This window comes from Rhizopus delemar, genomic scaffold, assembly GCF_000149305.1.
Source record: "Rhizopus delemar RA 99-880 supercont3.14 genomic scaffold, whole genome shotgun sequence".
NCBI lineage: Eukaryota > Fungi > Mucoromycota > Mucoromycetes > Mucorales > Rhizopodaceae > Rhizopus > Rhizopus delemar.
Window position 1 is genome coordinate 132,173 of NW_027137840.1, and position 27,462 is coordinate 159,634.

Sequence of the window (27,462 nt, forward strand, 5' to 3'; positions counted from 1 at the left end):
CTAGAAAGATTCTTCAATGAAAAATTACGTACAGTCAATAAAAATTAAACTCTTTTTTTTTTTATTTTTTTTCAGGGCCAAAGAAGACTCAGATTGAATTACAACACGTGTCCCCCTTTTTTCTTCTTGTTTCTTTCTTCTTCTTTACACACACAATATGGGTGAATCTCGTACTGAATTATTGAGTTGGCTTAATGAACTTTTAACCACAAGGTATACTAAAGTGGAACAAGCTGGAACAGGTAAACAAAAAAAAAAACTCTTTTCTACATTTCGTAAAAAACTTATGTAATCCACTGTAGGTGCTGCTTACTGTCAAATCTTTGACTCCATCTTTGGTATGTTCATCACCTTTTTTTGTTTGTCTGTAAATACATCTTTCCTTATATAAAACTCTTTAGGTGATGTTCCTGTTCAGAAAGTTAAGTTTGAAGCTAAACTTGAATATGAGTTTGTAAACAACTTCAAAATTTTACAAAATACCTTTAAAAAGCACAAGTAAGTACACCTTTTTTTTTTTTTTTTTTTTTTTTTTTTTTGGTTCAACTTGAAACTTATCGACTTCTCCCCTTTTTTCCTTTTCATTTTTCTTTTATTAAAAAAATTGGATTGGTTTTTTTTTTTTTTTTTTTTTTTTTTTTTTTTTAAAAAAAAAAAAATAAAAAAGGGTTGGGACAATTTTTTCTTTACCCCCCCCCCCCCTAATTAAAGCCCAGGAAAAATTAACCCCCTTGACCCTTTAGTTAAAGGGAAACTTCCAAACAATTTAGATCATGCAGTGGGTAAGAAATATGGGACGAAATATCTGAGGAGAGTATGATGCTGTCGGTCGTCGTGAAAGAGGTGCTCCAAGTACAGCGACCACCAAGAGTCCATCTGCTGCTTCAGTGGTCGTGTCAGCGCCGCTGGTAAAAAGGCAACAAAGACACCAGGTAAAGAATCGAATGAGTTGAGCACAGAATGGACATTGACACCCAAATAGCTGCTCGTAGTGTAAGCCGAGGTGGACGTCCTAGTGCTTTGGATAATCAATCTGCTTCGGCCATCATTGATCTTAATAAGCAAATTGCAGAACTCAAGTTGACTGTGGATGGTCTCGAAAAGGAACGCGACTTTTATTTCGGAAAATTACGTGAGATTGAAATTGAGGTTCAAGAAAATTTAGAAAGTATTGAATTGGCATTGGCAGACAGCGGTAAAACAGAACATGAAGCCATTCCTGTCTTGCAAAATATTCAAAATATCTTGTACAGCACAGAGGTAACTAGGATAGTCATCTTTTATTATTCATTAGTATATTAACAATGCTTTCTAGGAGGGATTTGAAGTTCCACCTGAAGAGGAAGAAGCAAACAAAGCTTCTGTAGAATATGACGATGATGAAACATTTTAATTAAAAAAGTAATTTTTTTTATTTGGTATCTAATCAATCCGAACTACTTGCACTGTCATCAGATTCAGATCCTGATTCACTACCTGATTCACCACTTTCACTTGAGGAATCTACAGGATAAAATATAAATGAGTGTTAGTTTGCATCTTTTACTAGAATGGGATTTTTGTATTTTGCTTAAATTCATGAATCTTACGTTCTTCTGTACGCTCGCCATAGTTTCTTTGTTTCTTTGGTAGCGATGATTTCTTGTGGTGTTTTAACAAACTTTCTCCTGTAACAAACTCATGCAACCGGTGCAGAGTACTTCTATCAAGTGAATCAATATCCAACACAATTTCTTCTTGTCCTTGCTACGATGATACTATGAATTAATATACAACCAAATAACATTCCATGATGACTTACACCATCCAGATTGGGCATCGAACTTCGAATGATATCAACAACTGTATTTAATTGATCCCCTTGCAAATTATTGATTCGTTCACTCAAGTCCTTCTTTTGATCAAATGTAAACTCTGGAAGTTCTTCTTTTCTTTCCTTTGTCTTACTCGTCGCACTCGTTCTTCTCTTCTTTTCTTTCGGAGCAGATGTCTTCTTTTCTTTTGTTGACTTGGTACTCGCACGACGTGATTTTTCTGTTGGTTTCTTTCTCTTTTGAGATTTAATGGATGCAATCTGTTGGGAGATGGTAGCAATATGGCGTTCAAGCTCTGCAATCTTTTGATCGCGTTCTAATGTTCATGTTATTGATATGTTGCACACAAGACATGAATAGCTTACCATCATCCGAGTCATTTCGTTGTTCAAGTACTTCATCAAATTCTTCTTCTGGAGCATCATCCACCAAGGGAACAGGTTCTGTTTTTGGAGGCTTCTGGGCCCATTTTTCATCAAATACCTTTTCTAATTGACGGCCCATCTTGTGAATAGGCAAAGAGGGAGGATTATAAAGGTAACAGTTGTTGAACATCAGCTTGATATCCTCTTCAAAGTCTTTGGGTTCAACATATTCTCCATCGTTCAATTTCTTTTCAATCGTCGACAGATCCATAGGGTGTTTGATGATATCAACATAATCAGGAATGTTGAGAGCAACCACATCGACTGGATGAAGAAAGGGGTAGTTGATATCTCTGTATTTACTCTTTTTCAATTCCTTTAATGCCTGTGCACAAAATTTGAGCTGTGCATCGTTCTTTCTCGGATTACGCTTGATTTCGGGATACTCTTTGGTGGGTGCTTGGGCCTTTCGTTTGGGTCGAATGTCTTCTGATATTAAAGCAAAGGTCTCTTTTGAGTTTGTCTTTTGTTTCTTCTTTGCTGACCCTTCTTCTTTGTCATATTCAACATAGGGCGATCGGGACGGTTCACTCTATATGAAAGTTAGAGACTATTTGCAAGCACATGAAGAAATCTTACTGTTTTACTCGGTGGCATCTGTCTTAAGCTTTTTTCAAAAGCAGATTCTACATTTTGACAGAGCATCGAGATCGTAGCCTCAGGTCCGTTGAATTTAAAGCAGTTATTGAAAACCAATCGAACGTCACAGATCCACTGATCCACACTACTGTATTGGCCTGAATTTAATTTTTTATCAACTGTGGCAAGGTCCATGGGATGATGAATGATCTTTGGATAGTCTGGTATATTTAGCTGTATATAATCCACAGGTTGTAAAAAAGGCGTGGCGTCTCGATGTTTTTTCAAGTTCCTCATAATCGCTCCACAATATTTAATTTGATCGCGTGTCATGTTTGTCTATATGATATTAATATACCGCTGTGTGTTTTTATTATGATTGTTTTACTTGATTATTGTCATGATTGAATAATGATGTATTTTCTTTTGTTGCAGTAGGTCTATTTAAACTTACATTATCTATTTCTAGAAAACTCTTCTACTTGACTAATAAAACACATCAATACAAAACGCGATATTCTCTCCCTCTCTCTCTCTTCTCTCTTTAAGAGGTTTATGGGAACTTTTTCCATTATGTAAATAAAATAAAATAAAAAAAATGGAAAAAAGGGTGGAAATAGAAAAAGGGGGGCTTTAAATGAGTTGACTAGTTTAAAATTTCAAAGTCACTTATGGCTTTTCTCTATTAGGATTTTCCCGTGGCACTTTTTGCTACTCAAAAGCTCCGGTCCTCTGTCATCAGATGATGTTTTGCCTTTATCTGTAATTTGAATCAAGCCATTTGAGAATACAAAGGAAATAATTTTTATTTCAAAAGTAGGTATGCGTTTATCTTATTTATTAGCCATCAAATCTATTTCTATATTTGAACACAGCGGAAACAGTTGTTGAAAATGACCTGAGATCGTCGGTGTTCCTAATTGAAAAGACCCTGAGATGCTCAATCTAACTTTATGTACCTTTACAAGATAACCCTTGTTAAGCTTGTAAGTATACTATGTTTAATAATACAGGACATTTGCTTAAGGCTCACGGTTAAATTCTTCTGATTGCTCTTTACAGTCTTCCGAAAGCAAATTGTATTTCTTTATCAAACACATTTGTTCTCTTGTGATCGTGCTGAACATTAGCGATCACAGAAATCCTTCCTACTAATTTCGATAGATGTGCTTCTTGATTTTACAGAAATGGATACCATAATAATATTCTGTTTACATGACCTTTTACTACTTTATAATGCCTTCTCTGATTTTCCCAGCCTTGGCTTAAATTCTATATATATACATATCCTCCAAACCTTACCAACTACGTTACATGCCAAGGCAGTTTTTGTTTACAAAAAAAAATGGTTTTGATTATTTCGTTTGCTGTGGATTCATCAAATTAACATTAAAGCTCACAACGATCTTTTTGTTATTGTAACTAAAGTAATGTTGGAGAGCGCTACTTGATTTTTGATGTCTCAAGAGAGCACGCAGCTAGTAGCCAACGTGTCTTCATGGACATGGAACGCAAATCTACTGATTTCTTTTTAGAAATAAACGAACGGTTAATCTGTTGTTTTGTTGAAAGCAAAACTTTACTGAAATTGAATCTACCAGTATAAGACAATGGCGAGAAACTCGGTACCAGGCGACGTGAGCTTGCGAACCGTGCAGTCTTGGCACTTTCTTTTCCTCAAGTTCATACGATCTGACCTGATGCCGAGTTATTCTTTTGCGGGTTTGACAGAAAAATCAATGAGTTCTGATAAATTCCTCGAATGTGCAAGACGGATTGATCATGAGTGGTTCATAAAACCTTTTATTCGCACTTTCAACAGATGCTTCACACGCATGCTCCATAGTATACAAAGATAATTGATTAACTTATGTGTTTCAAAAGGAAAGAAGAATTTGGTACAGAATACGATCAGTAAATCTATAAAGTTGCTGATGATTAGGCAAGTAATCATATACATACAAAGGAGCACCATGATTTCATACCTCATAGCTTGCAAATCTTCCTATTTGACTACATTTGCTCTGCTTCGAGCACAATTATGAAATACTGAGCTGTATGGATTCTTACAAAGGTTAACTAGCTTGCTTTCAGTAGATTCAACAAAGTTACCAAGTATTATATGAGTTGTAAAATAATCTTTATGCTTCATAAGCTATGTATGCTGCCACACGTTCGAATGGAGGAATGTATTTGAGCAGAAATAGAAGTGAGTAACAACTAATGCTGCTTAAAGATTGACAGATGGAAAACGGTTGGTTCTTGCTAGTCAAATAGAACCTGATGCAAGACGAGCTTGAAGCCTTTTGGTTGTTATATTTGATGGTCTAACAGTGGATATCAGGGGGCAAATTTTTTGAAAAAATCTTATTTTACACCTTGATTATTGAACGTGTAGTAGGACGTAGGAAAAACGGTAAACTCTCCTTGAAAAAAAAAAGCGACCTTGCTCTTGTACGTTTATAGTACAGGATCAAGGATTTTGAACAGACCGATGCTTCATCACTCATGTCTACAAATTTGGGTATGTTGGTTTTTTTTAACCAGAAAAGAGTATTATTGGAGGCTGTGATAGCAAAGAAGCTTTCTTGCGCTGTGTGAATATCAGGGTATATGGCAATTGATATCAGAGAATATCTACAAAGTATCGTACAAGCAAGCATCCAAGAAAAACAATAGAGACGTGATCTATAGTCGTTGTGAGAAGATTAATTCACGATCTTTTAAAATGCATTTCAAAGAGGATGGAACAGTCGAGAAAAAAGGCAATTGACACGTTTTGAATAGACCGTAGATTGCAAGTATAAAATACATAAAAAACATGGACAAGATCACATCAATTAAAAGGGGTTAAAAAAGTATGGATTTGCACTTTGTTAACCAACAAAAAAAAAAAATCTTGATGTATAAACGTTTTATTTAAAAAAAAAATAGATAAAAAGATTACCTTTTTTTCTCTCTTTAGCAAATTTGCAAAGACAAAGAATGATAAACCTAAAGAATAATTATAAGTAAAAGAGATTTAAATAACTGTTTAAAGAAAGCTCATAGATCTTGGTGATATTTTTTAGCTTCATTATTCATCAGAAGTAGCAAATATTTCTATAATCATTGCTTTCTTTTCATAAAACAAGCTTGTTTTGTATATTTACCTTTTTTTATTATAAGAAAGAAGGAAATACCCGCACAGAAGGAGGTTTCTTGCTCTTATATTTGTCGTGGGGACTGTTTAGGGTGCAGTAGAAAAAAATTTTTTTTTTCTTCTTTTTATCAAATCATCACAGTCGCAGATCAAAATACATGCGTCAGAAACTGGTGTATCATCTAATGAAATGACTATAGAGACTTTTTAATACTAGCACCACAATTCAAAGGGATCAATTTTTTCATTTGATATCTCTTAAATCCATCCCGCACATTGGCTAAAAAACGCCAATTTTTAATTATAGATATTTTATAGATGTTTGGGTGCTGTATGTGTTTAATGGATACGATTTCTGATTGTATCTTTCGTGCTCTTTTATTCTAGAATACATTCAGCATGTTTAGTTAAAACTAATGTCTCGAAAAATAGGAAAATCAACAGCTTATAGTATGAAATTCCTTTTGATATTTTTGCATGTGTTGTCTGCAGAACTCTTATTTTATTTGTCTTTGTCATCTTTGTACTTTGTTACTATTCAATCCATAAAAAGAAGAAAAAAAACATTTCAGAATAAAGTCTAAATCTACAACCGTACCTTTTAATATCCATTTATTACCATTCTTCAAGCATACATGCTTTACTCACTAATTCTTTCTTCTTTTGCTGTTGGACACTTGAAGAAGAAGTCTCCTTTACGATCTCTATAGCTTTTTTTCTTTAGTTATAAGGTATCCTTCTAAATTCATTCAGTAACACAGTAGATAAAAGATGGATTGAAAAGTTAATAGCATAAAAATGAAACTTAGAGAAACAAATTCAGACTTTAGGTAAACTGTGTATACTGAAATAGAAAGAACAGCTGTTTGCTGTAAATATGAAACGTTTGAGTCCTTTTAAAAAGATGGCGACTTTAAGAATTGTTCATTTGCCCTTTTCCTGATATGAAGGATATTATGTTTCAATTAAAAGTAAAGGTTTTATTAAGACCACTTTGACCAATGATATTTTATATGTACGTACTGCTTAATAGGTTATGAAAGAGTGAAACGACAAAGTTTTCTTTTTGTTTCTCTTCTTGTATTGTGTATGATTCAAGTGTTTAATGTGATTCATATGATTACCAATAAGCTTCAGTATTAAACAAAAAGCAGGGGTCATAAAGTATAAGCCACTGACAGATCATCCAATTTTTTTTTCTGGGTATCATTTTTGCATGATGCATAAAAATAGGTACCGTGAAACTCGTAGAATAGATAAGCTATTTGCTTTAAAATATATAAACAAAGTGTCTTGAAGCTTCTTTTTCAATTTAACTTAGAAAATGAAATAAAATAAACGAATGGCTTCTTGTATTGCAAAGCTTGATGTATTGCAAAGCTTGATCAATATTCGAAACACTTTTTTTTTAATTTTGAAATGTAATACAATCATTTTCGGACATTTGAAATTTATCCAATCATTTGTATATCTGTGCTTTAAATAATAAGCCATCAATGCAAGTAATACTAGTTCTTAATCAAAGCAATACAAAAGAAATAGTGAAACGTAAAGCATAAAACTTTTTTTTCATTGTTTCCTTTACAATCAATAGCCATTCCCTACAGATTATATCCAATTCATGTGAGTTAATATAAAAATAAGGCGTAAAAATAGGTCAAACAGGACAAGTCACAAATGCAAGTGAGGCTAAACAGCCTACTTTTTGATTGGTTGTCCTTTTTCTTTGCTTGAATATTTTTTTTTATTTGCTTCTAATTTTTTTTTCTTCTCTCTCTCTCTCTTCAAATAAATAAAAAGAGACTTCTCTTCCCCTTTCTTTTTTCCCCTATTTTTTAATTTTTATTTGCCTTTCCCTCAAAAACATTATTTGTACAGTGCGAGTCACTTTATATAAAAAAAAATAGATAAAAATGGATATTCAAGGTTACATTCCACCATCAGAAGAACATCCTGTTCATCATTATGCAGAAAATCAATCTTCTCTACAACCAAGCAATAAAATTCCTACTATTTTACCAACTTTAGTTGAAGAAGATTCAAAATACTCTCCCGAAGAAGAAGAAATAGATGAACCAGAAGAAGAAGACGAAGAAGATGAATTAATAGAAGAAAATAAAATAGAACCTTCTGCTTCATCTGGAAGATCTCATAGACTGAATCCTGCTTTGTTATTAAATAGATATGATAAACGTAAAAGTAGTCCTGCTATCCTTGGTTTACCATTCGGATTGAAGCATGAAAATCAACTTAGTTTACATTTATCACAACAAAGAAATTCGATTGAGGCGGCCATGTTATTAGCCAATTTTAATAAGCTCATGTCTTTTCCTAAACCAAATGAAATTGAACATAAAGGTAAATATAGTAATAAAATCTCCCTTTTTTTTTTTTAAAAAAAAAAAAAAAATTGGGTGTGTGTGTAAAAAATTTATGCGCATAAAATTTTTTTTTTTCCTTTTGTAACTAAAAAATATATACGTAGGCGGACATCAGCAGTGGCAAGATGACATGTCTATTCCCTCACAAAACAAAAATTCATGGGGCCAAGTGGAAGGATCTAAACGCCGTTATTCATATGATGTAAATATGAGCTGGCAAACAATGCCAGATGCTTTTTTGGAAAGATCTGATCTATTGCATAAACCTGCTCACCTTTCTACTGCACCTCCTGCTCCTATTGCAAAACAACCCGATCAGCCTGTGGCTACCAAATTAACCTGGAGCCACGAGGAAGGACATCATCCTTATGAGTTTGCGCGCATGTATCATCCTACTCAACCCCTTATGCCACATGGCTATCGCTATCATCATCCTCCTCCACCTCCTTTACACCCTCATCAGCAAGAACAAATGCCTATGCTCCATCCTCTTTCCCGCCAACCTGACATGGCTCAAAAGCGTGAAGAACCTCAAGCCTATTACACCTATACTTTTCCTCCACAAATGCAGCATCATCAGCAACGTTATTATTATCCAGTGGCTAATGGTAAATTGCCACTACCTCCTCACGGGCCTATGGATCCTATGCAACAACATCAGCAGCAGCCATCGTATGGACACCAGATGCCTGTGTTGATACCAAAGAAACGAAAGAAACAAAAGACAAATTATTACATGGATGAAGAAGAAGAAATCGAAGCCAATGACGATGAGTTTCCTGATATGTCTGCAAGAGATGTTGAGGCAGCCAGGACAGATCCTGAAGCAAGACCTCGCAAACAAAAGTTGCGCTTTGCTGGAGACCAATATACGCCTCAGTGGGTTCGATACAATGGACAATCTAAAGAAGGCTTATGTGATACATGTAAGCCTGGTAAATGGCTACAACTTAAAAATAGTGCCTATTGGTAAAATCGAATCGCAACCGGGTCACTTTTGTGTTGCTTATTCAATCGTTTTAGGTACCATAAACAATTCTTTCATGGCATATCATCTGTGTCTGGTAAAGAGTTTGTTCAACCACTAGAGACACGTTGGATGGATCAAGATTTAGTAGAAGGCCTTTGCCATCAATGTCATCAGTGGGTTGCTGTTAGTAATGTAAAAAGAAAAAATAGTGTACTTTGGTACAGACATGCACACAAGGTAAACCACAGTCCATCTTTTATTTTCGTATGTATTCATTTTTTTTTTTTCTACAGTGTCATGTTTATCATAAACCAAAACCCAATGCACCAAAGAAACGATAAGATTTTTTTAGAGTAACTTCCTTCCCCTTTCTCCCTCAGAAAAAAAAAAAGAAAGAAACTGACTGATATATACACACATACACATTTTGTCATTAACCATCTCTCTCTCCCCCTCTCTCATCTTTTCCCGCCTAGTTAGATTCCTTTCTATTTTTTTATATTTATTATATATCTTTTAGTAAGTTTATAGTAACCCTCTCTCTTTTTTTTTCTTTTTTTAATGTAAATATAATAAAGAAATCGCTTGAGGCATTTTTTTTGTTTACTTGTCTTCATGTCGTTTTAAAAAGAAAGGTTATTGATGTGTCTGTACATTTCCGATATACACAAAATAAACTATTTTTTCGACATTTTTTTTTCATTGTATACAAGTTGTAAGTTTTATTTAAAGTTTTTATGCGCTATCTTCATATCCAGTAGTAGGTTGGCGAGGACGGTTGGGAACTATTTTAAATTTTTAGATTTACAAAGGAAATTTGTTTATTTTTGTATACATTACGAGGATAAGTGATGGGAAGAGGTTCATATCCCTTAAAGCCAAAGTAGTTACGTCTGATGCTGGGAACGGTCCAAACCATGACAGGGCCTAACGTATAAAGTGATGATTTTAAATTTTTTCTTACAAAGATCTTTTAAATATAAATTTCTTACCAACAGCACCAATAGCACATGACCAGAAAATAACGGGTCTTTCAAGAGCAAAACGATTCAAGGCCTTAAACATTATTGTAAGTTAATTGTTTATGTGTGTGGTGATGGAACAAGAAAAAAAAATTGAGTCTTTCGCACAAGGGCACTCCAAACAAAGACTGTGACGGTTAATTTTACGTCATTAAGTATGAACATTTTTGAGCATCTTTTTTTTTTTTCTTTTATTTTCTTTGGCTTTCTCCCTTTTTACCAGACATTTCTGTGGAGAAACTATTAACAATGTAAATTAAAAAAAGAAGCAAGATAACACTCTTTCATATTCATTATGATGATTAACGTTTATTTATTAGGCCCTCTTCAAGATCTCCTTCGCGTTCTTTGTCAAGACGTCGTTCAGTATCACGAGGAAGATCTCCTATTCGCAGAAGTCGTTCTCGATCAGCCAGTCCTGAACATTTATACTCTATTGTAGTCAGCAACTTGACGCGTAATGTCAAAGAAGAGCACGTGAAAGAAATTTTTGAACAATTTGGAAAAATCACTTACATTAAGTTTCCTTTGGATAAAGAATGTAAAAATGATAATAGAAATATTCTCTCTTAGAACGCTTACTCACCAAAAAAGGATGAAAATTTTATTCTCTAGTTAACATCAACTTGGGAAAAGCATACATTGATTTCGAAACTCAAGAGGATGCCGAAAAAGCTATAAGCTACATGCATAATGTAAGAAAGTAGAAAAGGGAAAGGTAAAGATATAACCTTCTTTTGGATTTAGGCACAATTGGATGGAGCAAGGTTGACATGTGCATTTCCATCTAAAGAGCGATCAAGATCTCCAGTTTCTCCACCACCCAGAGGTAAGCCTCCTTTTAAAACGATTACCTGAGCTCATCTCTCTTTTTTTTTTTTTTTTCTTTTTTTTTTTTATTTCAGCAGCAGCACGTTATTCTTCTCCACCTCGTTACAGAAGAGACAGTTATCGTGGACCACCTCGCCGTCCTGAACGATTTGGTAGAGGACGACGTTACTCTCGTTCAATCACGCCTCCGCCTCGCCGTGGTGGCAGACGTTACTCATACTCTCGCTCTCCTTCACGCAGCTTCTCTAGAAAGAGATCCTATTCCCGCGATAGACGCAGTTATTCTCGCGGACGCAGTTACTCACGCAGACGCAGCCCCTCACGCAGACGCAGCTATTCACGTGGACGCAGCTATTCTCGCAGTCGAAGCTATTCAAGAAGCATTACACCTAGTCGTAGCAGATCACCTCGTCGCAGTAGATCACCTGCTCGTCGATACAGTAGATCACCCCCTCCTAGACGTGGTAGAAGCTACAGCATGTCACCTTCACCAAGAAGAAAATCAGTTTCAAGACGTTAAAAAAATGTGTATTAAATGTGATATCTTGTTTTTTCTTTTTTAAAAATAACAGCAGCCAAAAGAATTAAAAGACTTTTATAATAAAAACTTTGTAAAAGAAAAAGAGGGGAATATTAAGTTAAATAAGCAGATAGGCGTTCAACAACATGGTTCATGGAAGGACGCTTTTTGAAATATAAGATGAACACGTTATGAAATGATCTATTGTTTCTTACCAGTAAAGGATCCGTTTCCCACATTTCCATGATTAAAACCAAAAGATTTCTTGGATATAAATTGGTCAATTGTGAAATAGGAGGTCGTACATCATGATGCTTGACAGCTTCATACAATTCATGCTCAGAAAGATCTGTGATGAAGTTCAATCCTACTTGTTTCTCACTTTCTTTAAAGATAGAGTTACCTTGATAAGGATATCCACAACTACCCCAAGTCATAATCTCCCAAAATATCAGCGCGCACGCATAAACCTAGGCGGAAAGTGTAAAGCTAAAAGCACCTCAATTTTTCTTTCTTTCTTACATCCACTTTCTCAGTATAACTTGGATTAGAAGTCCAAAATTCAGGCGCTTTTTTTTTTTGAGAAAAGAAAAAAATGTTTAAATGGCTTGCAAAATCTTTTTGTTACATGTTACCTTGCCTATAAAAAAAAAAAAGATGAGCCAAGTAAAAAAAAAAAAAAAAAAAAAAAAAAAAAAAAAAAAAAAAAAGGTTTTCCCAATTTGGGGTACCACATTGGGTATGCATCACTGTGTTTGCCTTGGGACGAATACGTGCTAGACCAAAATCATTTATTTTTGCTCTATCATCGCTAGAAATCTATATAAGGAAAATAAGTTGAAAAGAAGAAATGAATATTTTGAGCTTACTAGGATATTCATGGATTTCAAATCCTAAAGAAGAAAGAGTTACATATGCAATGAACAATGGTTTAATAAATGTTTACTCTGTGAATGATAGAAGGTCTTCTGGTATGTAAATAGGCAATACCCAAGGCAATATCGTACATATACATCACCTGCTGTGTAAAACTAGGTCTTGGGTAAGCTCGAATTACGTCAAATAAGTCACCCTTTGAACAGAGTTCGGTCACAATGCACAGATGACTAGGATGGGTGCAGACACCAATGAATTTGACTACATTCTCATGTCGAAGTTGTCTGTGATCGTGTTAGGCTCTTTTTGGGGCATAACAATGCTATAGTTTGACTTACTTTAATACATTTATCTCATGCTTCACTTCTGCCAAGTTAACTTCATTAAATCGTGTTATTCTTAATTCTCCAACAGCGACCGTTTCCTACAATGATTAAGTAACAGGAATCATAAAGATAAAATCAGGTTGGACATTACTCCCTTATAAACACCTACATGTGCATGTTAGCTTAGAAAAGAAAATAGATCAAGCCTACCTTCATAACAATCTTTAAATCCACCACTTCCTATTTTCTTTTTTATGACAAGTTCCTTAAAAGGAATATTTAAACCAGAATCGGAATCACCATTTAGAAACAACAAGGAAAATTCCTTGGAATTGATGAGCTCCCTTTGGTTTTTAAACATTGTGGTCGAAGTTGAGGAATACTGTGAACATTCGTCCTCTTTTAGTTGGGGTGTTGAGGGAGCAGGTATTAACCTTGTTGTATGCTCTTTCTATAATAAAAGTTATAAATCAGCATGGATTCATATGCATACTTTTACCCAAAATAAAAGGTCACTTATTAATTGAGATTTCGTTCCTTCTGTTGGCAAGTTTCTTTCACGACAAATCTCAATGATATCTGCTAATAACATTTGATGTAGCTCTTCATATTTAAGAGCCTTTTTAATAAAATGCATTAGACTTTTTTTTTTTAACAGATATTTTGCTTTTTTAATATATATCGTACATCTAAAGAGTGATCGATATGCTTTGGAATAGTATGGAATAACATATTCTTTATTATGTGATAAAAAACAAAAAAAAAAAAAGCAGAATGATCATACAGATAATTAAATAGGTTTTGTTTAGTCAGCAGATCATTTGTTCCTGGAAAAAAAAAAAGTTTGTACACAACCTCATCAATGGCTTTTTTTTTGTGTTCTTCATGCGGACCAGACCAAATACAATAGCGTAGCATCTCTTGACCTACATCAAAAAGCATCAGCTCCTTTATATCAAACCTTGCCTTTAAAAGGTCTATGTAGAATTAAGATCTTGTTGGGACTTTTTATATGCTTTTGGATTCGTTTAACATTTGATTAACTGTCAAGTTTTTTTATTTTAATATGAAACTTTGTTAAACAAGATATTCATCAACCGAATAGTTTGTATCAATTCCTTTTTTGGTATTTACAAGTCGATTAGACTCGGTTTATAGCATGGCCAAAATGAGCTTTTTTGTTTGATGAAAATGGCGCAAAGAGTGGTAAAAACTTAGGAAGGAGCCGAAAGTCAACAGTTTGTTTTTTCTTTTTCAGCAACGCACTCCAGACTCATCTATGATTAAGTATAACCGCTTCCGTAATATTTCGGTCTCGTTCAATGTGAATCAAATCACAAACTGATTTTCCAAGACCTGCTGCTTACAAATTTCAACAAAAAATGCTCCAAAAAGCGTCTATGAGCAATACGATGGAAAACGAGTAACAGTGCAAGGTTATTCTCTGAAAATAAAGTCACAATCATATTTCATAGTTATCATTATTCCTATCAGTCGTATCTTGCACAGACAAATGATTATCATTTTTTCATGTTTTTTCAAGCAAAAATACTGTAATTGAGAAAATGACATGCCTTGTTTTATTATTGTTATGCGCATTATATACAAATTAAAATAATGATTCTTTTTCTTTCTTTGAATGTAAGCAAATATAATATGTTGTTATGTAAATGTATAAAATAGACTGCGTATTACAAGTCTGCCAATAAAGCAGCACCCATTTCTCTAAAATTGAAATTAATATCTGTCTCTTTGGGTTTGATAAACAATGGATTTTTTGAAAAGGAGAGTCGAATGCCTCCCTTGAGCGAATTAGAGAGCGCAAATCCTTGCAGCTGAGACATTGCTTGTGAGGCACACAAGACGTCTTCAAACTCTACAAAACACATTGGACCTTGCTGTTGAGATTTGATGCGAAATGACATACGCTTATATCCCAAGCACTTGGAAAAAAGAGACCGCAGTTCTTCTTGGTTTGTGCAAAGAGGCAGGTTTCCCACATAGAGTGTGTTGCATGGGGGATTTTGATCCATCGTGGCTGCTGATAAACGGGATAGCGAAGGGGTCGGCATGGGCTGAAAAGAATTTTTGCGACTGATGGGTGATGATAATAACAATTTATTGTCTGCGGTGGAATCGACATTGGACATGGGTAAAGATTTTGACAGATAATGGAGTGGATCAAGCTCAGTGTCCATAAAAGTTGACTTGGAAAATAAATGAAATGTTTGTTGTTGCTGTTGCTGTTGTTGCTGTTGCTGTTGATAAGGAAGAACAGGATTGACGATTGGATTGTTTCTGCCATCAAAAGATTGTGAGCGATTATCGTTGAATAAAGTGTCACCCGTAAAGAAGGAATCTTGAATAGGCGATAATAAGTCGGTCGGAATAGGTGAAAATGGTTCATATCCTAATCCAGCTAGCTTAGAGCTCTTTTGACTCAAGGTTCGAGTGCCAATCGTCAGCGGTATAGTAGTGGCAGAAGCGTTCACGCCTTTCTTGATATGTAAATTCTTTTTAGCCATCTCTGCTTTTAAAATCGAGCTCTTTTCTGAATCCACTTTGCGACCATTTAATACATCAACTGCTTCTATTGCTTCAGAACGAGTAGCGAATCGAGCAAATCCTATCTACAAAATAAATAAATTTTTTATTTATTTATTTGTTTGTGTGTAATTTACCATTTGTTTTTTATTGTTCTCATTTGTTTCTTCGTCTTGTTTACAATGCCACTTTAATGAAGCACCTTCAAATCCTTTAGAAAAAAGAAACATATTTTGAAACTCTCTTTCTTGCATATCGTCAGGAAATCCTACAACGAATATAGTCGTAACATCTTCGGGTACAGGGGAGGTTCCAGAAAACAAGGATTGAGCTGCAGATAATGTAGGTGAAGAAGGATCTATCGCTTCTTCTTTTAATACATCTTGACTATAAATTACCATAAAAAATTATCAAAAAGAAAAAAAAAAAAAAAAAGAGAATTTTATTCAACACGGGTCCATTTAAAAATTATGTATAATTTTTTTTTTTTTTTTTTGAAAATGATGAACATTTTGCCCAGCTAAGCCACTGAATTGAATGAATGCACATTTGACATTTCATACCCCTTTATTTTTGAGACCAGTTATTTTTTGCTCATCATTTTCCTACTTAAACCATGTAAAGAAGGCACAGTTTCAATTTATTTTTGACAATAAAAAGAAAGCATATAGATTTGGCTTGAGCATCGAAAGTAGTTTAAAAAACATGAATTCATATTTGATTCGGTTAATTGTGGAAATACAGACTGCTATTCGCTTAAAATTGAGATTAGATTCGATTCGAAATTCAAACTCCTAAGACTTCAAAGGACAGTACTATATTTCAAACAGTGATAAACTCTGCTACTTCAAAAGAATTGCTTTGTAAAAGATATAAATTCATCTGGTAGTCAAAGGGGAGAGGGAGAGAAAAGCTCATTGATTCAATCATAAAGGTTCTGCTGTTGTCTCATTATTTTCAAAACATCTTTAATTTGGATGTTTATCTGACACTAGAAAAGATTGGTTCTTTGTTAAAAAGAATGGAAACCAAAATAAAGCAGGTATCAGAGCAAGGGTGGTAAATAATATAATGTAAATGAGTTACAGGATAAACTTTAAGGTTTGGAGAGATGATATGAAGACTAGTCAGAGAAATCCTTGGCTTGAGCATTCGTGAGACTAGCATAACAATATGAACTCAATACCTTTTTTATTATGGAGTAGTTGGCTTCGTAGGAGTCAACGAGAAATTTATTGTATATCCCGTAGTAAATGTAGTATATATATATATATGCATCTATGTATATATACAGTAATATGCTACAAATGTCTCAGGTGCGTTCAATCCAACACTATTTCTTTAGTCAAAAGCCTGTGGATGAAGCGTAAGCAAGCTACGAAAAGAAAAATTTAAATGATTAGTTAAAATTGTATGAACAGCTCTGCATTCAACTTAATTAAAAGCAAGAATATCTAATTTTTAAGCAGTGTGGAGTCATTTTTTCTAAACAATGAAATCATTTACACCTGATGCCATAATATAGAGAGCAGCTGGCGAATAATAAAGGTAATCAGGCGTTTATATATATCAAAAAGGGATGACATATAGAAGTGGTTGTTGTTTTTTTCCTGCTTGAATATATTTATTTCAAATATCCCTTTTTAAGCCTAATTAATACACATTAATCAGCGCAATTCATGTTTATTAAGCTCATGTTGGAAACTTATTTTAAATTTTATGCCCTTACTTAATTTTTCTTCTAGTAATACTTATCATTGTACATGATGTCTGTTCTTAATCAATGTTTCTTGTTTACACGAATCAATCGAGAAACGAATCGACACAGCTCTGGCTGTTCACTCCTTAAAAAGAAGAAAAAATGCTTGAGTTATCTCTATCTTTCCTGCCATAAGCTTTCTGTGATAAATATTTATCAAAGGTTTCAGTGGTTCAGACCAATACGCTTTCAATTTTCTTAAATAATTTTTTTAGAGTAATTCTCTGGTCATTAGTATTATGAAGTCAATAAACATGTTAGATAGTGATAGCTTTACATTTTTGTTCAAATGCTTTCTGTTTTCATCAAGGATATAAAATTTTTCGTACATTGCGAAACAAGAGTTGAGAAACCAAGTTCTCTTCTAAAATACAATATAGTATCATGAAAAGGATCTCTGAGCATTGCTCTTAGTTTTTTTTATTATCGTTATTCTTAGCAACAGAAACGAGCATAACTATATTGAACATAAACGCAAAAAATGTTATCTATAGTAAAGAAATCTTTTTTTCCTTGCTTTTATTACATATAATCCATATCATGGTAAGGCTTTGTATCATCGTTGTTTAATAACCAACGATAGAATGCTTAGCATATGAAATTTGAATATTCGCTGAAACTAATGTAGCGGATACTAAAGGGCAATTTTTCTTCATCAAATGATGGAGTCAACAATAGCAGGGGAAAGCACATTCCCCTGATATATTTTCTTCGTCTTTTTGTTCTGTGGAAAGTGCTAATTGTTGTCTTGATGAAGAATAATATGCTTTTGCGTGTACAGAGTTTTATTACATTAAGTGATGAGTTGGAGTTCATATAAAGACACATTAGTTCTCTCTTTTGAAAACAATAATTTTTTCTTCGGTTAAAACGACTAAGATACAAAACGATTATAGTTTGCTTTGTTTCGACTTCTTTGGTTATTAAAGATGTCATAATTTCTTTTAAAAAGAGAGAAAAAAGGAGAGGTTTATAAAAACAGAAACTGCTCCTCCAAACTGGGTAAATAAAATGAGGAAAGGCTTTTATTTTCTGTTTTATCTCATTGTAAATTGATTGGTTTTAGATAATAAACAAAACCCAACAATCAGCACAAATGAAGTCTCATTGTTTTTATATGTCTTGTTGTCTGATCAAAGTTACAATGAAACCTCATCTTTGTATTTGTTCAAGCACATTCAACGATCATCTTTCTACAAAAGCTTAGAAAAAGATGGCCTTCTCTCTACAGTGCAATTTATTGTTAATAAATTGGGCTCCATACTTATATTTTTTATTTCCTCCTTTTTTACCTTTAAAAAAGAAAATAAAAATAGAGGCTTTAAAAATAAAATAAAAACTTAAAAAATGTCTGTATGAGGAATAAAGTTGAATCTCGGGCTGCTTTTCCTAATCAACCTCTCAGGCTTGACTTTTTGATGTGCTATGAAACTGTTTTTAATCAGTATCTAAGCCTTAAAATACTTATACAAAAAGGGGATTGTATTATTTGAAATTATTAGCTATCATAAAGAAGCAATCATTATATCTGTATAATACCTCAACTAATTTTTTTTTCATATGTATATAACTATAAATTGTCTTATTAATTTTAACATCTTGATAGTTAACCTAAAATAGGTTTGTTCATACACTGATTATCCAAATCGATTTCTGAAACTCTTAGCTTATCAAATGATACTTGATGTCGTTGTTAAATCTACAGAAAAACAGATGTTGACAGGAACACAACAAATGCTTTCAACCACAGTGGAATAACTAATTGATGAACACGTATAAAAGTTTTTGAGGCGCTATTCATACCGTTGAACTTAGTCTTAACAAAAATGGTTTTTAAAGTACGTTGGCCATCATATTTTGCATGATTGGAAGTTACATTACTAGTGTTATTTGAATTTTTCTCTGAAAATTGCAGACTTTTTTTAAAGAATACTTATCAACAACAGATATATATAAAATGCAAAGCAAGAAAAATCATGGCCATTGACTACTTTATTTATCGTATCTTTAATAATAGTTATTATTATTTACTAAAGTAAGTTGAAACATATACCAAAGAATAGATTAGAACCATATTATTAAAAAGCTTTTTTGAGGATTTTTATTCATGTGTCCTAAATAATAGCGAGTAAAACAAAATTTTTTCGCATGAGAATTGTTACACACGAAGTTCAGAATAGACTTACCCTCTATTTTTTTTAATTGAGCAGATTAAAAATAATATTTATTTTTATAGCGAAAATAAAAAGAAAGTTCTTTTATATGGAATATGATTTAAATGTAAAAAAAGGCAGATTCTTCATCTTCCTGTACATATTTAACGTCGCAAATAAATAAAGGAACCGTAGGTCTTTAAATTCATTTGAATTTTATGCAGAAAATGGTTGTACAAAGCTCATTTAGAAATAAAAATGTTATTATTTTAGGCTTTAAATGATAGGATGTAGTGTACAAGGAAGATTAACAGCTTTAGTCAAGCGAGGCTTTTTTTTTTTTTTTTTTTTTTTTTTTTTTTTTTTGTGATTGTTTACTCGTTAGTTTAGAGCGGCTTTTCCCTTTTGTTTACCATCCCTTTATGTATAAATAAGTTTTTAAAGTTTTTAGAAATCTAAAAAAAAGAAAGAGGAATGACTCATCAGGAATGAAAAAAAAAATATTTAAGGGATTTTTTTTTGCCAAAACTTTTTTCTTCCTTTCTTCATCAAACAATTGCTCTTCTCTAAAACTGATGGCCTAAACACTTTATCTTTTCAACTCTAAACTTGGTTCTTATGGTCTCTCGTCAAGAACACTTCTGCTCAAACATGCTTCTCTCTCTCTCTTTGGCCTATTAAAATATCTTATTTACTATCAACTTGGTCTTTAATCAAACGTTAAAAATATATGGCCTCAGTTAACATCAAAAATCGATATAGTCTATTTTTGTTTATCGTTCTATGGTTCCTTTGATTTAATTCAATGCTGAACGCGTCATCCCATTGATATCAATAGTTAAAAAGAAAAACATACCTTGGCCTATAAAATGGTAAAATTTTCTTCTACACTGTATAAATTTTTTATTAACATTCTTGAAATAGCTTATCCTGCTTACCTTTGTTAGCCTTGGTCAAGTTGTCTTTTTTGCTACTCCTTTGGCTAAAAAGTAATGTTAGTAGTAGAATTATCCTTTTTATTAACTTTTATTTTAGTTCAGTAGTTATTCTCTTCTGTGTCAATATAAATGCTTCCCCTTTAAGGCTGCTTCTGTACTTGCTTTTATGTCTGCATGGTCCGCTTGTTAGCAATCCTTTCTTGTAAAAGTTCTCTTTTGGTAGTCTCTATTATTATCTTTGTAATCTCTTCTTTTTCTATCCCTTTATCACCTCTTTGCTATGCTTCTAAAATCTGTGGCAGGATGGGACGATGATCTGCTGGAACTTGTAAGCTCTAAGGAGGATTGCGAACTCAAGTAATAGTAATACCCGCTCTGTTCGTCCAAGTGACATACGGAAGATGTCTTAACATCCGAAGTACAGACCCGGTCACACTTTGCTTGAGAGAGGGTGATCCCTAGAAACAAGGTATATCTTTCGCAGAACATTCCAGACATAGACTTAGAACCTGACAGTGAACGGAACGCCCTTCGGGGTACCATTCATATCCTATAGACTTGAGAAAGTGTTTAAGAGTAATTCAAAGGTGATTCTTTATTTTTTTTTAAAAAACAAAACAAAACAAAAAACAAAAACAAAATTATACTTTCCAAAGAGGCTATTTACAAAAAGATTGCTATTTAAGCGCTTGGTTCTTTGTTACTTGCTATATAATTATGTGTAAGGACGTAATAATACTTAATAAAAACAAACATTCCTCTAGCATTTTTAAAACTTTATTGATATATAGATTTAATAAAAATTTTCGTTTGCATTATAGTTTTAATAAAACATTATCATTGTGATGTCTGCTTAATGAGATTCAGTATCAGCTAGAGTTGATAACTGTATATTCTACAAAGTATCCATGCATGGGATTGAATGTCACGAAGTAAAAAGCCCAACTTACAAAGCTTCCACACTGACGAATATATGTACAAAGCATTATATATAAATAAAAGCAAGCCATCTTTGGTTTTTGTGTACACGTCAAGCCTTACACTTACTGCTGTTTTAATGTCGTTCTACTTACAATGTGTTCTGTTTTACTACTATCAATAATGAAAATATGAGGTTATATGCTTGAGATGTTCAACTCTCGTTCTTTAAATTGCTATTTGTTTCCTCCTATTTATCTCCAAGTGATTAACCAACTGTATATAACATGTTATTAATATTTCAATACATCATGTCTTTGTTCTTACAGCTTTTTTGATGTAGCTTACCAGGCAAATACAAAGATAATACAGTCTGTTAATTTGAAATTAAATTAATACACGCAATGATTTATCGGATTATATACTATTCAAAGCTTAAATAAAGTAAATATAATTCCTGATTTGATATTGAACACACGTCATTGCATTTTAAATACATAGGAAGTCGTAAAGGCCGTTTCTGTTAACATTTGAAGCAGGTATTACGTAGTTTATTGGTATTATACAACATAAACAATACATTCAGTAGGTATTGCATTGCCTTATTTTTTAATCTGATTGTCTACGTTCTTTTCCACTAATGCCTACTCTATCTTGCTTCTTTGACACTGTTTTTCCTACACCTTTGTATTTGCGAGGATCCTACGAATATAAATGTAACTGTATTAATAAAAGCAGCCTAGGGGGGGGGGAGGGGGGTTTATGTACCTTTTTACTCATCACATCTTTATTTCTTACTCCTTTGCCGCCTTCCCAAAATGCACCCTTGTGAATAGCCTTTTCAAATTCATGACCGCAGGAACAAGGTTTACCAATGACAATGGCCTGTTCTCTTGAGCACATTCCACACACATGTCGTCTTGCTAATTCATAAGAGTGGTCTTCATTACTATCATGGCATATATCACAAGGGTATAGCTTGTGGCAACATGGAAAACGGAACCAGTGTTTAGATTTACGGTAATGAGAACAAGTACCTTGATCTGGCAGAGGCTCGCCTACCACGAGAGCTTCTTCTCTCTTCTTTTTCTTTTTCAACTTCATCACTTGCGATTCATCTGCTGTCAATCTCTCCCCACCTTCTGATCCTATCTTCACAAAGCGATACTCTCCCAATCCAAATGTCATCTTAGTATGGCATGAGAAGCATCCTACTGTATGTGGTGTATCGTGAGGAGACAGTCGAATGGCGGATGCCATGTCCGTCATACATTGCCCACAAGTGCCAATGTAGGATGAAGGTAAGATGTCATAAGCTGAGCAACCGGCCAATTGAAGTAAACCGAGTGATTTCATTCCTTGATGAACAAATTCTATAAAGAAATGTATTTAGACTCTCATCAAAATTTCTTTCGTTTGCAAGTTACCTGCAAAAAACTTGACACCCATAATTGAGGAGCAGGTTGGACATGATATCCATCTTTCTGTCTTTGTCTTGCTACTGCCTGCAACTCCATCATCTTGCTCTGGTTTGATGTTCTCGATATCCGTAGTGTTTTTACAACGCGCACACTTTACTATCACATGAAGCACACTGCAGCGGAATAAAGATACATTGTCCAAGACTGGATCAAACCAGTCGTACATCTGTTCCTCTTTTAATTTTGGGTGGCTGAGATATCCCTACCAATTTATGTTCACTCGATTCACCTTCCTCTTCTGAACTTGTTGTTTCTTCTTCATCGCTTTCTTCTTCGCTGGATTTATCTTGATCATCAACAATATAACTTGGGTCATTCACAATGATAACCTTATTACGCTTCATACTATCCTCTTCATCGAACAGTAACATCTTTTTCTTTTGTCCCTGTTGGGGCACAAATGTAGGCGCAGAAACAGAGAGCATTGATTTCTTTTGTTGCGTTGTCGGTGGCTTGAGATCTTTTTGTTGCGCAGCTGCCAGCTTGTCTGTTTCCACTTCTTCTTGGGTCTTTATTTTTGCAGGTGGTACACTAATCAAAAACTCCAAATAGCGATTTAACCAATTCAAATTTTCAAATAAGCTATTGTCTTTATCTTGAACATGTGCAGCAATCCATTCTGAATCCACATAAGCGTATGAAAACGAAAATATTTATAAAGGGAGAAATCTCACATTTAGAAGCTACCTTTTCCGAGTGTCATCTATGTTTCTATTTTCAATATCAATAGTACAAGGTTCAAGTGGATAAAATGTAGGTATGTGATATTTTATGTTCAATTGTTTTCCACCCAACTTCTGTTCATGCGTAAAGTCTACATCATTGACCTCAAGTGTCAATACTACCGTTGTTTCATCCTTATTTGATCTATTAAATAAAGGTTAAATATTGTAAAAGAAAATAAAATCCAAACATTGCTTTCTTACCTCACTGTTTTAAAGGAGTCACAGAATCGTGTTTGAAGTTGCTTTATTTCTCGTTTGCGTCTTTTACTTGCATTTGATTTTTCTTCTTCTGTGTATTTGGCCATCTTCTCTTCCACTTGATCTAATTTAGAAACAGGGGCTTGCTTTGATGAAGAAGCTAAAGGTTGCTTTGAGGGGGATAAAATTTGTTCCGAAGAAGAAGCTGAAGTTTGCTTTGTAGGAACTGAAGGCTGTTTTGATGACATTGCAATGGACTCTGACTGCTTTGATAAATTAACCACAGGTGATTGATGCGACAAAGGTTTCGTGGTAACGGAATCTGGTTGATATCGTTCCTGCTGCGGTTCAGCTGCTGCGGCATGATCGGTTTTCATGTGAGATATGAAACGAACTGTAGGTGCTGGTGCTTGTTGAAGTAAAGTTTCCATATTTCTATCAAGCCAATTCATCTGTCGAACAAGTGTTTGGTGTGCACTTGAATTCTCTACTTGGGCTGAATAACCTTTCTCTAGATTACTTGAATAAAAAATAAATACGTCAATGATATGTTACTTTTTTTTTCTCGCTTTTTCTTACATTGCAAAGCCTTTAGGAATATCTGAATTCAATACTTGTATTCTACAATTGATTGAAGGATAATCTTTAGGTATATAAATTTGTATTTGAAGTGAATCCAATTCAAAAGGGAAATCAGGATCAGTAGGCTTGATTGCCAATCTAACCACGGTTTCCTTATCGTCTTCTCTATATATATGCTTAGTAAGCCAAGAAATTGGATAATTTATTGCTGTTTACTTTATGGTTTGATATGTTGACTTGTATCGAGTTTCTAACTGTATTAACTCAAGGTTTCTTTTTGTTTCTTGATCCATAGGCTATTCTCCTAGAAATTTAGTAACAAAATACTTTTCTTTTTTTTTTTTGCATACGTTAGAAGGCTTATTGTTAGTGATCATTGTTTATACTGAAGTGAAGAAAAAAAAAATGAAAGAGAAAGCTGTGCCTTTGTTTTTATAATCGCCAAAGCAAATACACTTTGACCAATAAAAGTATTGTATTTCTTCTACTCCGATTTGCTTTTGATATAATTTATCAAAATAGCTATTGAAAACAACTCATGCTTCACGATCATCACACTATGGGTACTATAGTGTTAGTAACTTAAGTATTGCTAACTTTTCTTGAATTAATCTTTTCAAAAATCTTGTATACAACTGATTTTGGTGCTGCGCCATTATAAAAGGATAAAATATCTACCAGTTCGTATGCTCTCACGTTTTGCAAAATGAATTATTGCAAAAACAAACATTAGATCTAAAGTGCCTATAACAATTTATTCTAGCATTAGTATCCCTTTTTGTCTGATTGATTGGTTTCTTCCCACTTTCTATTTTATGTTGTCCTTAAAACATTTTCTTGATTTTAGGTTAGCTATTTGGCATTACTTGAATTCAATACTGTGATAATAACAACACCAAATTGATCTATTTACTAAACTATTGATTCTGTAGCAATTGGATCCTGAAATTATAATGTTTTTGGACTTTATATACATCCAATATTTTCATATTGTTCTTCTCTTAGTCTTTTAATTTATATTTGGCACGTATACAACTATGGGTTATATGGAGCACTGAGATTGCATTTGCAAGCAATATGAGCATAATAATTTGTTGATTATTGCATAATAAACAAATCCAAAGACTGTTTATCAAGTTAAGGTATAGACAATTACACAGTTTTGATAATTCTTTTTGTCTATAATTGCTAGAGTTTGTATAGTATATTCATATCAAAAAAAGAAAAATATCGTTTGTAAACTTAATCCCCAGTACTTAATACAAGTTGGTGAAAATCAAATGAGCACTTTTAAATTCTCCTAGATTGAGCATCCATAAAGTAAACAGTGAAATAAGCTTTTTTTTTTTTGAAATATTCTTGTATAGTTGATATAGTGTCATGAAACTAATAAGGGACTCTCTATAATATGTGAAAAGGTATTTTTGAATGCCAAGGTTCGCGTTTTATTCCTTTTTTTTTTTAATATTCGTATTTCAAAATCGCACTACAAAATCAACTCAAAGAGAATGTGGCAATTTTATATTTGTAACCTTTTAGAATTATATATAAATCCTATATTGGTCTTACAAATGAAGATTATAAATACCTGTTTTAAATCATACCAAGATCTTTCAGTAAAGGTGAGATTCAGAATCCATGCACCTAAAGCTGGCAATGAATGTCCACGAATGAGCAAAAATATGAACAATGTTTTTCATGTGATTTCATTTGAAAATTAAACGTTATGCTTTTGCCCTTTCTTGAGAAAAAAAAAGCCTATTCATGCAGAATGTCTTTAAATTAGTTAGATCTTTGTTCCTTTAATCACATTTATAACAAATCAAACTTAAATTCATTTAATTAATAAATGAATACAAAAGCCAAGAATTGTAAAAAAAAAGAAAATAGAGTTTTGTAGTAACTGTGTTAAAGCGGTACATTGCAAACTCGAAAGTAATGGAAATTGGAAGCAGTGGTATTTTATGGAGAGAATCGGCTTTAAAAGAGTGTGATTCTTAATTTACATATAACAAGTAAAATTATGAATGAATAAATACTGTTAAAGAAATCAAGCTTCATATCTACCTTAGCAACTCAGTAAAATTGTATAGTAGTGATATAAGAAGCTAGTTATAGAGACATTTTCTTTGATTTAGCTGTTAGTATTTATTCTCTATTGTGTTCTCACATTCATGTTCTATAATCATTCTTGATTGATACTAAAAGATGGAAATAGAAACCTTACCAATCTGAGAGAGAATAATAAGCTTTTTTAGGAACCTCAAATAAACAACACGAATCAACTAATAGGTTATTTTATTACGTATTTGAATCATTAATGAAGCTACTTGGTAGATTAAAGCAATAAAATGACTTATTCCAATTAAACAACTATGGATTAATAGGAAAGGGCTACGTAAGCTCAAGGTAAAATTATTTATCCTTCAAAAAAGGAATCGTAAAAAAAAATTTTTAAAATTCATGCCGCTTACCATTCGTTGACTTTCAAACATCATTGGCTCAGTGCCTCGATTGTTCTAAATTTATTTCTCTCTCTTTTTTTTTTACAATTTTTTTTTCTTACTATTTTTAATAGTTTGTAATGTCACCTCTTGTATTAAAGCTTCAACAAGAAGACGAAGCATCTCTAAATTTCTCTAATTTGAACCAAGATGAACTTTCAAAGACATGGCGAGTTTGTACAAAAGTAAAAGATTCACTTGAAAATGGCACAAGATTAGAAAATTTATCTTGGCGACTTTGGTTCAGACAAAATGTCACAGTAGCTAAAGAAGTAAAAGCTAAACTCTATGAACGCGACAGAATAAGATACAAGAAAGAGATAAATCATGCTGTGGATAATACAATGCGGCAAATACAACAATATCAACACGGGATAACTAGTTTAGATTGTGATTTGCCTGCGGGACCAACCGAAAATTTTACACTCAATCAATTTACGTCAGATCAGGCAAACGACCAAATGATTCAGTTGACAGACATATTTTGTCCATTAAATGATGATCATTTGGATGATACAATGCTTACCAATACAACTTTTCCTGGACTAACGAGTGCCACGTCATATCAATTAGAACGGCCACAATTTTTATCAGATCAAGTGTCTTATTCCTCATGCTCCTCTCTACCTGCCTACTCATCGTATCCAACAAATAATTTTCAACATGACAATCATTTAGTACAAGATAACATAAACCCTTTGGTTTCATTTCCTACCCCACAACAGCAGCAAAACACAGACGATATCACACAAAATTCTCTATTAGTCAATGATA

At 33.4% G+C, this 27,462-nt stretch overlaps 10 protein-coding genes across 10 annotated transcripts in view; 5 read left to right on the forward strand and 5 right to left on the reverse strand.

Annotated features, from left to right (window-relative positions):
- Window positions 1-157: 157 nt before the first annotated feature.
- On the forward strand, window positions 158-502 carry RO3G_14394 (uncharacterized protein; the record flags this gene model as incomplete). Its single annotated transcript, XM_067668978.1, has 3 exons — window positions 158-242; window positions 303-338; window positions 402-502. The coding sequence occupies 3 exons, from the start codon at window positions 158-160 to the stop codon at window positions 500-502; spliced, it is 222 nt and encodes a 73-aa protein (XP_067525079.1).
- Window positions 503-960: 458 nt separating this feature from the next.
- Window positions 961-1,393, forward strand: RO3G_14395 (uncharacterized protein; the record flags this gene model as incomplete). Its single annotated transcript, XM_067668979.1, has 2 exons — window positions 961-1,260; window positions 1,316-1,393. The coding sequence occupies 2 exons, from the start codon at window positions 961-963 to the stop codon at window positions 1,391-1,393; spliced, it is 378 nt and encodes a 125-aa protein (XP_067525080.1).
- Window positions 1,394-1,714: 321 nt separating this feature from the next.
- On the reverse strand, window positions 1,715-3,151 carry RO3G_14396 (uncharacterized protein; the record flags this gene model as incomplete). The annotated part of the gene is made up of 3 exons (XM_067668980.1): window positions 1,715-2,130; window positions 2,180-2,771; window positions 2,819-3,151. The coding sequence occupies 3 exons, from the start codon at window positions 3,149-3,151 to the stop codon at window positions 1,715-1,717; spliced, it is 1,341 nt and encodes a 446-aa protein (XP_067525081.1).
- Window positions 3,152-7,873: 4,722 nt separating this feature from the next.
- On the forward strand, window positions 7,874-9,652 carry RO3G_14397 (uncharacterized protein; the record flags this gene model as incomplete). The annotated part of the gene is made up of 4 exons (XM_067668981.1): window positions 7,874-8,318; window positions 8,446-9,310; window positions 9,365-9,503; window positions 9,605-9,652. 4 exons carry the CDS (start codon window positions 7,874-7,876, stop codon window positions 9,650-9,652), a joined length of 1,497 nt encoding a protein of 498 aa, XP_067525082.1.
- A 394-nt stretch (window positions 9,653-10,046) lies between these two features.
- RO3G_14398 (uncharacterized protein) lies at window positions 10,047-10,376 on the reverse strand (the record flags this gene model as incomplete). The annotated part of the gene is made up of 3 exons (XM_067668982.1): window positions 10,047-10,096; window positions 10,152-10,238; window positions 10,304-10,376. The coding sequence occupies 3 exons, from the start codon at window positions 10,374-10,376 to the stop codon at window positions 10,047-10,049; spliced, it is 210 nt and encodes a 69-aa protein (XP_067525083.1).
- A 206-nt stretch (window positions 10,377-10,582) lies between these two features.
- On the forward strand, window positions 10,583-11,684 carry RO3G_14399 (uncharacterized protein; the record flags this gene model as incomplete). Its single annotated transcript, XM_067668983.1, has 5 exons — window positions 10,583-10,584; window positions 10,654-10,874; window positions 10,949-11,028; window positions 11,081-11,162; window positions 11,239-11,684. Coding segments are annotated over 5 exons (831 nt in total).
- A 1,259-nt stretch (window positions 11,685-12,943) lies between these two features.
- RO3G_14400 (uncharacterized protein) lies at window positions 12,944-13,478 on the reverse strand (the record flags this gene model as incomplete). The annotated part of the gene is made up of 3 exons (XM_067668984.1): window positions 12,944-12,984; window positions 13,097-13,337; window positions 13,386-13,478. The coding sequence occupies 3 exons, from the start codon at window positions 13,476-13,478 to the stop codon at window positions 12,944-12,946; spliced, it is 375 nt and encodes a 124-aa protein (XP_067525085.1).
- A 1,099-nt stretch (window positions 13,479-14,577) lies between these two features.
- RO3G_14401 (uncharacterized protein) lies at window positions 14,578-15,831 on the reverse strand (the record flags this gene model as incomplete). Its single annotated transcript, XM_067668985.1, has 2 exons — window positions 14,578-15,516; window positions 15,568-15,831. 2 exons carry the CDS (start codon window positions 15,829-15,831, stop codon window positions 14,578-14,580), a joined length of 1,203 nt encoding a protein of 400 aa, XP_067525086.1.
- A 5,976-nt stretch (window positions 15,832-21,807) lies between these two features.
- Window positions 21,808-24,477, reverse strand: RO3G_14402 (uncharacterized protein; the record flags this gene model as incomplete). Its single annotated transcript, XM_067668986.1, has 8 exons — window positions 21,808-21,900; window positions 21,997-22,571; window positions 22,626-22,770; window positions 22,886-23,210; window positions 23,367-23,546; window positions 23,606-24,121; window positions 24,182-24,349; window positions 24,401-24,477. 8 exons carry the CDS (start codon window positions 24,475-24,477, stop codon window positions 21,808-21,810), a joined length of 2,079 nt encoding a protein of 692 aa, XP_067525087.1.
- Window positions 24,478-26,854: 2,377 nt separating this feature from the next.
- Window positions 26,855-27,462, forward strand: part of RO3G_14403 (uncharacterized protein) — a gene marked incomplete at both ends in the record, with an annotated part of 1,762 nt that continues 1,154 nt past the window's right edge. The window contains one exon of the mRNA XM_067668987.1: window positions 26,855-26,873. Coding sequence (XP_067525088.1) covers window positions 26,855-26,873 — 19 coding nt within the window. The remainder of the gene's footprint in view (window positions 26,874-27,462) is intronic.